The following is a 13,920-nucleotide window of genomic DNA, read 5'->3' on the forward strand; positions in this document are numbered from 1 at the left end:
TACTTCAAACCAGGGTTCGTATTTAACACCCCTAAAACCAATATGGTCCAATTTACTGCAAAATGGGGGGTTGCACTACAAAATGCTGCAAAACTATTACAAAACTTTGGCACCAGTTTGGAGCTCCCAAATCTTGGGGTTCATAGTTGCCATTGTGACTGAATCATTTGTGGCCTTAATATGCAATCCTAACTCTGCACCCACTGCTCAGTTTAGGAAAGAGAGACAGTCCTCTTAGGAAAGCCCAAGCCATCTCCTATCCCTCACATGGCTGGCTGGCTGGTAGCAGCAGTAAACACACCCAGGACACCCCAAAATGTGTTGATCCAGGACAAACCGCCACCTGCCAGACATTCCTCCCAGACGACACTTCCACCTTTGAAATCCTGGGAAAATCCTCAGCCCCACTCCCCATGAGTTGTAGCCATACTGGCCCTCAACACTGACCCACCCAGCCAGGACAAAGTCCCAGCTCTGACATTCAATGAGCTTGTGAACATGCCAGTCAGAACAAGCAAACAGTCACCTGCATGTTATTATAGAGACCTCCTGGCTGATGTATGAATATCACCGCAAAGGGGGAGAACTGCATTGGGCTGCTCTGCTGGCACTTGGAACCCCAACCCTTGGTTCTGGCTCCTAACAGCCACTGCTGCACCCAGGCATGGCACATGCACAGGGCAGCATTGCTTCCATGCTTGTATGAAACATGCAGGGTGCACAGAAGCCTGCAATTCTCACATGCAATCCTGACACTCACAATGATCGCTTGATGTTGAGGCCCGGATGCCCTCTCAAGCTGGTCACCCCAAGAGTTTGCACAGATGAAACAGAGAGACAAACAGCAAATTTTATTCTATTGTAAACAGCACACTAACACAAAGCTGCATTGGAAGAGTTTGAAACCACTGTTAAGATAAGCGTTTCTCGAGGTCCGCTAGCTTGCTTTTCAGCTCCCTGTTTTCTTTATGTAGTTGTTTTAAATGCTTTCCTTGTATCTGGTTCTTCCTCTCCAAGGCGGTAACGCTGCCTCTGAGAGTACTGACCTTGGCCACCATCTCTTCTAATTGTTTCATCAGTTTAGCCATTGCTTTAGTGGTTTCTTTAACTTCCTGGTCAACGTCTTCTGGGTCCTGTTGTGGTTGTATTGTGTTACTGTTTTCTGGGCCCATGGCAGTCTCTGTGGTTTTGGTATTGCCCTTGGTTGTGGCCAATTTGGCTTTCCCGTCGACCCCTCTTTCAGGTTGTGTGTGGTGGCTTTTGGCAGTGGGGGTGGGGTGTTGCAGGTCTCTTGCTGTTGTGCCTTGCTTTCACCTTACGTACCCCTCGTGTTTATGGGGGGAGAGTTCTCTGTGAATGTTAGTACTGTAGGTCATACAGGCTTTGCTGTTGGGTGGTTTATTCAGAGCTCTGGGCTTAGGCAGCAGTCACTGTTGCATCTGGGCTGTGGGTATTAAATGTTGCAGTCGTTGATTTTGGTGAGGCTCTTTCCTTTTTCCATGCCTTTCTTTCGCTCTTGCTTCCCTAAGGACAACTGACCTCCCAGGAGCAGGTTGGTTGGTCCAAGGGCTTCTCTTGGGCCGCAGTGGCTGAGTTAACCCTGGTGGCAGAATGATGGACAGACAAACAAGGACAAACTACCAGAGAGAAGGACAAACATGCAAGCATACAAGAGACAAGTAAAAATGTACAGGGCAGAGCCGTAGCTGGGTGATCTTGCACCCCTGACAGAACCGTCCAGATTGTGCCCCCTAGCCACGGACAAATTAGCTCTTCTATCCGCCTCTCCTCCACCCATTCAATTCAACCTCTACTGTATTAAAAAAACTTTTCTTATGATGCAATAAATGATATTTTCATTTACAGACATTTATGGACATATTTTAAGCCCATTTTGCACCCCTCCCTAGTCTGCGCCCCTGGCGGAGGTTCACTTCAGCTCCCCCTAGCTATGGCCCTGATACAAGGGGAAAGAAGGGGAGGATGGGTGGTGGTAGGGGATTGTGTGTGTAAAACAGGCATCCCCAAACTGCGGCCCTCCAGATCCAGTGGTCAGGGAAGATGGGAATTGTAGTCCAAAACATCTGGAGGGCCGAAGTTTGGGGATGCCTGGTGTAAAATATTGAAATAAGAAGAAAAATGAAGATGTGCAAATAAAAAGTATAAGGGTAAGGATAAGAATTTAAAGATGAAGGTCAAAAATCAAGGTAGAGAGTTAAGTTTAAAAATGGAAGGTAAAGTTAAAAATTTAAAGTAAAAAATAAAAATCAGAATGAAGATTAAAGTTAAAATGTGAAATAAAAAACATATATACCCACCCAAAAGAATGCGGGGGGGGGGAGGCGAAAGTTATGAATTTAAAAAGTTTGAAAGTATTGTTCAGTCTCCCTGACTCCAAGTCCTGGTTTATTTCTGCTGCATAGCTAACATATCTTTCTCCAGTCTCCCTGGTGTGCTGGGAAGGGTGGGGAATTCAAATATTGAGAACAATAATAATGCTAATGGTGATAAAATTAATAAGGAAAGAAGAAAAGGTGGGGAAAGGAGAAAGCAATGATAATAGTAGTAATAGTACCGGTAGTAATATTTTTTTAAAAAAATATATTAAAAAGCGGGGAGGGGTAATGATTAAGAAATAAACGTCAAAATAGTAAAAATAAGGAAAATTGATTAAAAGAAAAAGGGGGATTGCCCCACTAAAGAAAATATTTTTTAAAATGTATATGTTTGTTTATTTCTTAAAGTCTCCGTTGGAGCGCACCAACCTGAGGATGTTTTTTACTGCGTTTCGGAACTCACGAGGCTTGGAGATCGGTAGCGTAGGCAGGAGGAAGCCTTTGTCGGCTCAGGCTTCCTTCGTGGGCGCCACCATTCTCCGTCTCCTCCGCTCTCACCCAGTCCAAAGCGGACCGGCTGGGCTTGGGGGGTCCCGACCCACGGTAGCCGGCTCCGCAGGCCCAGCTGGCCGAGGGTCAAAGCGACAGCAGTGATTTCAAGGAGGCAGCGTCAGAAGTCGCCGCGGTCCTCCTCCTGAGCCTCGCGGTCCCGGCTCTCCGGTGGCGCGGTCGCTGCGTCCCTCTCCCCAAAATGTTAGAGTCGCTGGCGACTCGGGACCCGGGTCTGAACCTGGGTCTCCCATTTGTTGGGGGGGGGGGGAGATCCGGAGACGGAGCGAAACGTGGGGATGATCTCCCCGCTTCTCCTTTCCTCCCTTGTTTTGCTTCGGGATCTGCTCTAAAGCAGAGCGCATGGCCGGGCTCCCTCCCTGCTTCTCCCGGCGTTCAGCTGCTCCCCCACCTCCCCTTCTGCCTTTGAAGGTTGGATGGGGCTTCACCTTTTCTCCAGCCCGTCGGTTTGGGTCTCCTCGGTGTGGTTCCGAACTCCTGCGTCTGGATCAGCCCTGGGTGGCCTGGGAGAGATGGCTCCCCCTAATTCGCAATTTCCGCCCTCCCTTCCCCACAGGTGGGCGGGGTTTGCGGCACAGAGCGGGGCTTACCTGGGCGGGTGCCTCCCACCAGCTCAGGTTGGCCTTTGACCCGCCCCCGGCCAGGTAGGACAATGGACGGCCGGGGATGGGGCTAAGGCAAAAAGAAAAAGATGCTGAGCCTTTCGGCCAGGCCTCACTTGGATAACACAAAGGAAAACTAGGAGATGTGGCCAGGCAAAAAAGTTGTTGTTGGCTAGGAGGAGGAAATTTGGCTGGAGTGCTGAAAGGGTTACTTGCTCTGGGAAGAGAAGGGGAGGTTTGCAGAGGAGGAAGGGGGGTTGGGTAAGGGGTCTAGGGAAGGTTTGGGGGCAAGAATCGGAAGAAAGCAACTGGAAGAGTTTGGGGCATGGAGGTTTTTAAGCAGAGGTTTCGATGGTCATCTGTCATGGATGCTTTAGCTGAGATCCCTGGATCGCAGGGGGTTGGACTAGATGACCCATGGGGTTCCCTTCGGACTCTGTGGTTCTATGAAGGGGAGGCGATCTCTGCAAGAAAGAAGGGCCCGATGGGGCTGAAACCTGAATACTGTATAGGGGAAGAAGGGAGAGAGTGAGGGTTTTGCCTGCTGATGGGCTTGCCAAGGAAGAGAGAGGGGAGTGAGCCTGAACACCTGCAAGTATTTATTTGAGGATTTTTAGTATTTATTGATCAAAAGATTCCTATCTGGGAAAGGCACCAGCTTTTATGCCCAAGTTGAGCTCAAAATAATAGGCAAAATAAAAATAAAAAATCCTTCCAGTAGCACCTTAGAGACCAACCAAGTTTGTCATAGGTATGAGCTTTCGTGTGCATGCACACTTCTTCAGATACACTGAAACAGAAGTAACCAGACCCTTATGTATATTACTTCTGTTTCACTTCTGTTTCACTTCTGTTATGTGCATGCACGCGAAAGCTCATACCTATGACAAACTTGGTTGGTCTCTAAGGTGCTACTGGAAGGATTTTTTATTTTTATTTTGACTGCGTCAGACCAACACGGCTACCTACCTGTAACTACTCAAAATAATAGGAATAGTTAAGTCTTTCCGGCAGTGTATGCAGACTCTCCAAGTGTCCCTATTTTCCAGGGACATCCCTGATTTAGAGAAGACATCCCGGTTTCTGATTTGATCCTGGAATGCCCCACTTTTCCTTAGGATGCCCCTATTTTCATTGGGGAAATGTTGGAGGGTATGATAGGATGTCTCTATTTTTAATTGGAGAAATGTTGGAGGGTATGATAGGATGTCTCTATTTTTAATTGGAGAAATGTTGGAGGGTATGGAGTTATCAAACCCCCGAGCCATCTGAAGTCAATCCCTTTATAGGGAAGGTTTTTTATTGTTCAATGTTCTATTATGTTTTTATATACATGTTGGAAGCTGCCCAGAGTGGCCGGGGCAATCCAGTAAGATGTGTGGGGTATAAATAGTAAAATTATCATTATGGAATGGGACGTCCCTATTTTCATTAGAGAAATGTTGGAAGGTATGGTGTATGGGTGTTTAAAAGTTTTCGAATGGTGCCAACCAGGAAGAGTTTGAGAAATGGATTCTAAAAGTGTATCTCCATTCCTCTTTTCAGCTGAGTACATAAAGGGGAAAAAAATTGGCATATTTGGGGACATCTACTGGAAAGAGCCTTTTAGGTGATTAAAAGTATTTGATTAGTAGATGGGGGGGGAGGAGAGGAAAAGGGGAAGAAGTGGCATTCGTTTAACCATTCTTGGTTTAAAGCTTCCAGAAAGAATCTGTGTTATTTTGTTTTTAAATTTAAAAATGATAAGGGAGGCTGGCAGAGATTTACAGAGAGCGGTCAACAGACTTGCCAAGAGCTGTTGCAGTGAAGCTTGCTTGAACATGCCAGCTGGACTTCCAGTGATGGAGGCTCTTCTTCTGCCTCTCCAAGCCAAAACCAAACTTCCCTTCTCAGGAACAGGATGCCATTGCAAAATCTGGTGCCTCTGTTTGGGGGTGATTCACAACAATGCACTTGTATTCACATGCTGCCCTGTAAGAGGTGCCAGCCCAGAAGGGGGACATGGAGGATCAATGCCTCCCCAACAAGGAGCACACACACTCCACTTGCCTCCCATATCAGAACTCCTGTCATTAACATATGCTGTTATGGAGAATAGAGTTCCCTTACCTTTTAAAAAACAAATAATTGTGGGGGGGGGGGTTGTCCAGGGTGGGGGGGGGGTAGCGGCTGGAATGGATATACACCCAATGCCTGAGTCAAAAATTCACCTACATCTGTAATCAATAAAGTTGTGGCTATTTCTAATCCAGATCACTGTGGGCTTGATTTTATTAATCACACATTACATTTAGCCAGGGTTGGGCACTGTGACTGGGCCTGCGTTATAAGAATTCTAAGGTCTCAAATATGGAATAGATGTTCATAAATTTACCAGGCAAACACATACATAAGTATATAAACCAAGTGTCTGAAATGGTACAGGAGAGCAATCCTGAAACCCTTTCGGCTCTCCCAAATTGACCTCAAATATTTCTCTGCAAGGAGGAAGGAAATGGGCAAAGCTTTCCCATTGTCTCTGGACTTTACAATTGTCTTTTTACACCTCCCTGCAAATACAGTCTGTTAAGCTGAGCAAACTATCAATATGTGCAAGAGATTCTGGAACCAAAGTATTTTCCATCTCAAAGGAATGACCAGGCTACCCAGAAAAGGCAATGAAGTAGTAAGTCATTATCAGGTATCCTGGCAGGAGAGAAGCAATCCTCTCAAATATCTGCTGCAGACCACCTCCTTCTGTGATGTATGTATGATTTTTTTGGGGGGGGTGGTCTTGGGCCACAGGGTGGGCAATTTCAAAAGTTTATAGGGGCTTGCACACCATTGTTCTGGGTCTCTCCTACCTCTTTGCAAGGAGGAGAGGGAACTTCATTGCAACAAGAAAATAAAGATCTGCCTTATTTTCTATGGATCTTGCCTCCATCCATTCATCTCTGACTAACCATGGACTTAGAGGACTCAGTCCCTTGGGGAGTTGGGAAGCAAAAGCCATCTCCCCCCCCCGGGTTTTTTTAACAACTGCAAAAAATAAATAAACCTTGGGGTGAGTTCCCCCACCTTTTTCCAGAAAAAAGCACTGGCAAAAAACCTCCACACTTTGGACAGTTTTATCTTGTGTTATCTTATGTTTTTTTTTCTTTTGCAAGTTCACACACCACCAGAGGTCCTCCTACAGCCCTCTCAGCAACAGCCCTACAGCGCCAGGCTCTGCTGCTGGACTACAACTCCCAACATCCCTTGCAGCAGGTCTTGCCCCGCAGGATTAGAACTGCAATCCAGCCACAGCTAAGGGACTCCAAATTCACACAGAGGCCAACAGCTACTGCAACAGATGGGCTCAGCCCAGGGCAGGGAGGCCCCCAGCAGAATCCTTGGGGTGGGAGCAAGGAACACCCAACCCAGGGGGCAAGGAGGACAGCTGGGCACAATATGGGTAACAGGGAGGCATTGCCACAGAGTGGGTGCCAAAACCTATAAGGGGCTGTCGAAAGGGTTGACTTGGGGAAACAGAGGCAGGGCTTGCACTAGCCTCAGAGGAGACCTTGGGCCAGAGTTCATTTTGGGCCGCTTTCTGTTCTGTCCTTGTCCCAAAGACCTCCTTTTCCTCCACAGTCGGCAGCCTTTTGGGCTCCATGTCAGGAGAGCTGTAGTAGAGCAGCCTCTGCTGCTGCTGCTGCACCGCCGCCGCCACCACCACCCGCCCTTTACGCTTCTGTACTTCCTGGCAGGGCTTGTGTGTCGCAGACACTTCAAGCTGCTCTGAGGATGTTGCAGTGGAAACTCTGAGTCTCTTCAGTCTCTCTTTGCTGATAGACTTGCCAAGACTCCTACTCAGCGATTCCAGGACACCCCAAAAGCATACCTTCCCTTTCCCTGTACAGGAGTAAACAAGGTGGCACGAATTGGATGAGAGAAGTCTAATTAAGCAAGAGCCAGGAGATAGCTGAAAACGGAGAAGGATGCACCTGGGAGTCTGTCTCGGAGCCTTTGTTCTTGTCCTCCCTTTGTGTAAGTACACCTGGCTTGTTGTGGTGTGAGGGCTGGATTGGGTGGGAGGACATCAGAAGGACACACATCACCTTGCTGGGTCAAAAGGGCCCTCCAAGGTCCATCTAGGCCTCAGTTCCTAGCGGTGGCCACCAAGAGGAACTTGGAAACCCACAAACTGGGCACGAAGGCAATGCCCTCCTCTGCCATCATGGGAGCCCATTTGGGTTACATCAGAGCAGCCAGTCCACGAGTTTGCCCCTCGCTGATGATGCTGAAACAGGCTCTCCTGACACCGCAGGAAACTCCCAGACCATTGCTGTGGTGCAGTGGATCAGTACATCTGGCTATCAACCAGAACATTGAACAAGAATGGCTGTGGGCAGGATTCCTACGTTGCAGAGGGCTGAACTACATGACCATAGGGGGCCCATCCTGCTCTACAGTTCTATGCTTCAGCCAGTTCTGTTGAGGGAGAGATGATTGGGGCACCAGGGAGGGGCCCTCCTAGACGGTGCCAGAGCTGCCTGCAAGCAGCTTCAAAGTGTTTCTAGCCATAGGTGGTTTGGGGCACTGGGGCTTAAATTGCACCAGGAAAAGGACACAGGCACTGGGTGAACTGGGAAATGTCCCCACCCCCATCAAGCTCAAGAGCATGTTTACATGGATCAGGCTATCCCTGGGCAGGTGAGGCCCTCAATCCTTTGAAAACCAACCCAGCAGTAGCAGCGCAGAGCTGGATTCCTCGCAGCTTCCTTGCAGACACTAATCCTGGAGATCTTAACTTCCACATTTCTCTTGCGTAGCTTGCCCCCCACCTTGGCCCTGCTGCAGATTAGGGCTAGTCCCCCACCCACATACTGTACCTAACTCAGACGCGCGCGCCCCCCCCCCCAAGTACTTGTCCCTATTTTCCAGGGACAGTCCCAGATTTACAGAAGCCATTCCGCTTTCTGATTTGATCCCGGAATGTCCTGCTTTCCCCTTAGGACGCCCCTATTTTCACTGGAGAAATGTTAGAGGGTATAGAGTTATGCGACCACCAAGCCAAGGAGATACATAACTATACAACCCTTAGAAGACATGTGAAGGCAGCCCTGTATAGGGAAGGTTTTTAAAAAAATGTTTAATGTTTTATTGTGTTTGATATATGTTGGAAGCTGCCCAGAGTGGCTGGGGCAACCCAGTCAAATGAGCAGGGTAGAGATAATAACAATAATAGAATATATGTCCCTTTTTTCATTGGAGAAATGTTGGAAGGTATGCTAAAAGCAATGACAAACCTAGACAGCATCTTAAAAAGCAGAGACATCAACTTGCCGACAAATGTCCGTATAGTTAAAGCTATGGTTTTCCCAGTAGTGATGCATGGAAGTGAGAGCTGGACCATAAAGAAGGCTGATCGCCGAAGAATTGATGCTTTTGAATTCTGGTGCTGGAGGAGACTCTTGAGAGTCCCATGGACTGCAAGAAGATCAAACCTATCAATTCTTAAGGAAATCAGCCCTGGGTGCTCACTGGAAGGACAGATCCTGAAGCTGAGGCTCCAATACTTTGGCCACCTCATGAGAAGAGAAGACTCCCCGGAAAAGACCCTGATGTTGGGAAAGATTGAGGGCACAAGGAGAAGGGGACGACAGAGGACGAGATGGTTGGACAGTGTTCTCGAAGCTACTAAAATGTGTTTAGCCAAACTGCGGGAGGCAGTGGAAGACAGGAGTGCATGGCGTGCTGTGGTCCATGGGGTCATGAAGAGTCAGACACGACTAAACAACAACAAAATGCTAACGGGGGGGGGGGGCGTTTCCATAATTTATATGCCTCAGCTTCAACATAATTTCTGCTGCTAAATGTTCTGATTCAAAGCTATATGAAAGAAAACATCCTAACCGATGTTCCTGACTAAAACAACTGTGGTCGGGTTCAAATAAAAACTCCTCTGAGTTAAAAGCATGAGTCTTGGCACCTCTTAAGTGCCCTGGTAGAGAGAGAACTGTCACAGATGGGAGAAGCTGATGTTACTTTTCCCTCACCTCTGCTCTCCCACTACGTTCCACATGAAGCTCTCTCTCTCTCTCTCTCTCTCTCTCTCTCTCTCTCTCTCTCTCTCTCTCTCTCTCTCTCTCTCTCTCACACACACACACACACACACACACACACACACACTGCCCTTGGCATGAAAGGTCCTGAAAGAGAGAGAACCAAAGGTTTCTAAAGGCCTTGGATGAGGCTTTTCTGAGGGGCTGGTAAATGAAGTCAGAGCTCTTTCTCAGCCAGAGGCACCAAGGAAAAGGCAGAGTGGAGACCTTTTCACCCTAGCCTTGTGGTCACCTGTCTTTTCTTCTGTTCTCCAGCCTCATCCTCTGAATCGCACAAAGTGGACATCTCTGGGCGCCGCGTAACTGTCACCTGCCCTCTACAAAATGCCAAATGGGACGAGGACGATAAAATGAATGGAAATCATCATGTCACCAGAGAAAATGAAACCTTGACCATTGAAGCCATGAATGACAACGAAGTGGTCAAGGGTGACTTCACCTGTCAGGATGGCAAGACATCCAACAAGATTTATCTGCAAATCAAAGGTCAGTGCTCAAGTTTGAGGTTCTGGTACTAGAAATCCTCTGCTTTCTTCAGGCGAGAGCTACTGTGAGGGATGACTATGCTCTACCCCCCCCCCCAGTATGCCTCTGAATAATACCAGTTGGTGGAATTGAAAGGGGGGGGGGAGAAGAGTGCCGTCCCACTCTTGTCCTGCTTGCGGGCCTTGTTTTGGGGCATCTCATTGGCTGCTGTGACACTGGACTAGCTGGGCCACCTTTGGCTTGACCCAGCTGCAGGGCTCCTCTGATGTGGAAGGTGGAGGGATCCAAGGGAACTGCAAAGAGCTTCTCCTCCTCCTGTGCCAGAAGCCAAGTCTGGGGTATCCATTCCCTGACCTTGCAAACAAAGCCTGCTCGGCCCTAGCAGACTTGGATAAAACTGGAGGAGACAGCCCCCGCACCCCAGTGAGATCTTTCTCCAAAGCCAGAGTGTGCCTGGACATCCCAGTACATTTTGCTGCCTGCAGGGAAGGACAAGACAAGTCCCACCCACCCCCTTGTATGTGTAGGAGCATCCAGAGCAGGGCTCAGCAAACTTTTTCAGCAGGGGGCCGCTCCACTGTCCCTCAGACCTTGTTGGGGGGGGCAGACTATATTTTTTGGGGGTGGGGGGAATGAACGAATTCCTATGCCCCACAAATAACCCAAAGATGCATTTTAAATAAAAGGACACATTTTACTCATGTAAAAACATGCTGATTCCCAGACCATCTGAGGGCCGGATTTAGAAGGCAATTGGGCCGGATCTGGCCCCCGGGCCTTAGTTTGCCTACCCATCATCCAGAGGCTGGAGGGTAGGTTCTGTGCAGAGTGTAGCATGGGTGAGGTTGTGGGGGGCCGTCTCCCCGGATACATTTTTTAAAGGGGTGCAACCAGGCGCTTCCACAACAGGCTCCCTCATTGAGGCCAGAGCCACAGAGAAGGAAGCTGCACCTGGGCTGGGCCTTCAGGATTGGAGCCACTCTACTCCTAGGCAGAGAGGAGGAGAGGCTGCAGCAGCATTCCCTCTCTGCTCCTGTGCTGGACTCTGGGCTGCCCAATCCACCAGGGGATGCAACATTTTACCCGCCTCAGGCGCCAGCAACCTATGCTATGCCACTGGCTCTGTGCACCAACCCCTTCCTTGCCCCAAGCTGCCTAATAGTAGGGCTGCCCCAGTTTCTATGGCTTGACTCTCTTGCTCTCCTGGGCAGCCTGTGATGACTGCGTGGACCTGAGCATCGGGCTGGTGGCCGGCATCATCGTTGCTGACCTGCTCATTACCCTGGGGATCATGTTCCTGGTCTACTACTGCCGCAGCAAGAAACCTGCCACCAGCTTTGGTGGGGGGGCCGCAGGGGGAGGCACACGGGGACGGACACGAGGTGAGTAACTCTCGTACTCTCCACAGGGCTCTCCACAGGGGTGCCTTCGGCTTCCTCCGTTGTCCCACAGAGAAAATGGGAAGTTGTCTATGCTGGGGTTGGATTGGTAAATAAATGCCAAGCATATATGGCTCCCATCCAGAGCTGGAGGTGGGGAGGGTTGCAGATCTGGTGGCAAGGGTGGGCTCTGGTACGCCCACAGCTTAAGAATTTGGGGGACCTGAAGGCTCCTCTGGGTGTTGCTGGGATGGGATCAGCTGGTTCAGGGCTTGCTTTAAGGGGTGAACTGGAGGAGAAACCAGCTGGGTGGCTGGCTGGCTGGCTGGCTAGACCCCAGCAGGGATCCTGATTGGCCCAGCCCAGAAGTCATAGCAGCAGCAGTGGCTCTGGGCTGGGCTGGGGGGGGACTTTACAGCCCCATCGTTCTGACACAAAGTATTTCAGCTAAAGCACCCAGGAGTTCCTTGTATGCGCAGACAGGGGCTGATGCCCCACAGTTAACCATCCTGCAATAACCACCTCCAATTCTTGGTTGTGCTAACAAATACCCACTTTGCATTGTCTTCCAGGCCAAAAGGTGGACCGCCCCCCACCAGTCCCAAACCCAGACTATGAGGTAAGCACAGCAGAGGGTGGCTGCCAGGGGCCAGGAGGGAGAGTCTATGGAGGGCAGCCAAATAACCTGTCGCCTGAACGCCATCAGCACTGGGAGGGCCAAGGGCTAGACTGGGCACACCTGGCAGGAAGGCCCCGCAGCCCTCTGTGGGCAGCTGCTTGCTCACCTGAGGTAATCAGGCCCTGCTTGTTGGTGACCCCCATGGCCTCTCCAGGGGGAGACAGAAATGGCCCCATCACAGAAGGACCCTTGGTGAGTAACCTCTCCTCTTTATTCCAATAGCCCATCCGGAAAGGCCAGCGGGAGGTGTATGCTGGGCTGGAGCCCAGGGCCTTCTGAGACATACCACAGTCTCTGGGTGAAGCCGCAGTGCCACGAAACCTCATTGTTGCTGACTGCTGGTGGCACCGCCGTCTCCCTTTGCCACCAGCAGCTTCCCTTGGTGGCAGGTGGGTCACCACACACCTCTCCCTGAGTCTCACAGCCTGGAAAACCATCCTCCTTTTCTGCAGCTCAGTCCACTCCCTTCAGTGGGTCCAGGTGCACCTCCGATGGGGTCCTTCCCAGCTTCTTGATGGCCCAGTAGAAGTGCTTCCTTCTGGGTCAGACAATCGTCGTATCCAAGCCATGCCTGGAGCAACTTCAGCCCTGCACTGCAGAGAGGGATGTGGGGCACAGAGTCACAGGGGGGACAAGTCACGGGGACTGGGAAGGGTGTTATGGGCTTAGGGTCATAGGCCACTTGGGCTTACACTGTGAACTGTGTTCCAACCCTGAGCCAGCTCAGATTCTCCTGATTCCTCTTCTCTAGCCACACACCTGGGCAGGAGCTGGTTGCTGGGTCATGCAGGTGGGGGAAGAAATGCTGGGCAGAGAGGTTTGTCCCATCTCTAGAGCCTTAACTATGGGGGCTGACAGAAGCTGAGCCCTGTTCTAAGGCATCTCGCCTTTGTTCATTCATCAGTCCCAGCCCTTCTCCACCACATCAGCCCACCTTTAAACCACTTTGTAGTCTGGTCCCCACCCCACCCCACCCCAAAAGTGCTCCTGTGACCCAGGGAGGAGGGTTGGTCCTGATTGAATAACCTCAGCTGACTCCTCCGCTGCCTTTCTCTCCCCCAGCCATGCTGTGTTTGGGCACCACAGTAGATGCGCTGACCCCTCGGGGCACAGAACTGTACAGTATGTATTTTGTTTTGGTTGTGTTTGCAAGGAATTCTAATAAAGTGCCTTCCAGGCCAGCATGCTGTATCACACTGGCTCTCTTTGCATGTCATTCTTTAATGGGTTGGTATGTTCCCTGCTGGGAACTCCTGGTGACTTTGCAACTAACAGGGGATTCAAGAAAATTCACAGATGTGGCATAGTGGGGAAAAGGCAGGGCAGAGAAGGCAGGGATTGCTGGTTATGCCCAGGGTGGGAAAGACTTAAAAGCTGTCAGGAAGGCAGGTGAGGAAGGTAAGCTATTCAGAGCGGCGGCAACAGAAGGCAGGACTACATTAACGCCATGGGCCAGAAACTCTGGCTGAGCACCCTCTTGGGAGCCCCTCAATTCTCTCTGCTGCCCAGGGACTGCTTGATGGGGAAGGGCAAGTGGCAAACACTCATTCCCTCGCCCCACAGGAAGCAGCAGGTGTGGGAAGAGCTGTGGTCCCACGTAAGAGCGCTCAGCACCCAGCTACCACGGCACTTGTTCTGCAGGATGTGGTCAAGGCAAGCGCAGCTGCATTTTCAAGAAAGGCAAAAAAACAGCTCCCACGTGCAAAAGGCATGTGAGTCAACGTCCAATGTGTGGCTGCGCCTTTGTGCAAGTTGCTGGCTTCGTGTGGTGCTTAAACTCAG

At 50.1% G+C, this 13,920-nt stretch overlaps 1 protein-coding gene and 1 long non-coding RNA gene across 2 annotated transcripts; one reads left to right on the forward strand and one right to left on the reverse strand.

The window, feature by feature from the left end:
* Positions 1-836: 836 nt before the first annotated feature.
* Positions 837-3,633, reverse strand: LOC118096928 (uncharacterized). Its single transcript, XR_015947137.1, has 2 exons — positions 3,298-3,633; positions 837-1,600 (listed from the first exon to the last, which is right to left on the reverse strand). It is a non-coding gene; the product is annotated as an uncharacterized LOC118096928 (long non-coding RNA).
* A 2,410-nt stretch (positions 3,634-6,043) lies between these two features.
* Positions 6,044-13,334, forward strand: CD3E (CD3 epsilon subunit of T-cell receptor complex). The gene is made up of 6 exons (XM_035139718.3): positions 6,044-6,170; positions 7,390-7,516; positions 9,850-10,080; positions 11,292-11,462; positions 12,032-12,078; positions 12,361-13,334. Exons 2-6 carry the CDS (start codon positions 7,468-7,470, stop codon positions 12,415-12,417), a joined length of 555 nt encoding a protein of 184 aa, XP_034995609.1. The 5' UTR covers positions 6,044-6,170; positions 7,390-7,467; the 3' UTR covers positions 12,418-13,334.
* The last annotated feature ends 586 nt before the right edge of the window (positions 13,335-13,920 follow it).

The sequence above is a fragment of the Zootoca vivipara genome, chromosome 14 (genome assembly GCF_965207765.1).
Source record: "Zootoca vivipara chromosome 14, rZooViv2.hap1.1, whole genome shotgun sequence".
Taxonomy (NCBI): domain Eukaryota; kingdom Metazoa; phylum Chordata; class Lepidosauria; order Squamata; family Lacertidae; genus Zootoca; species Zootoca vivipara.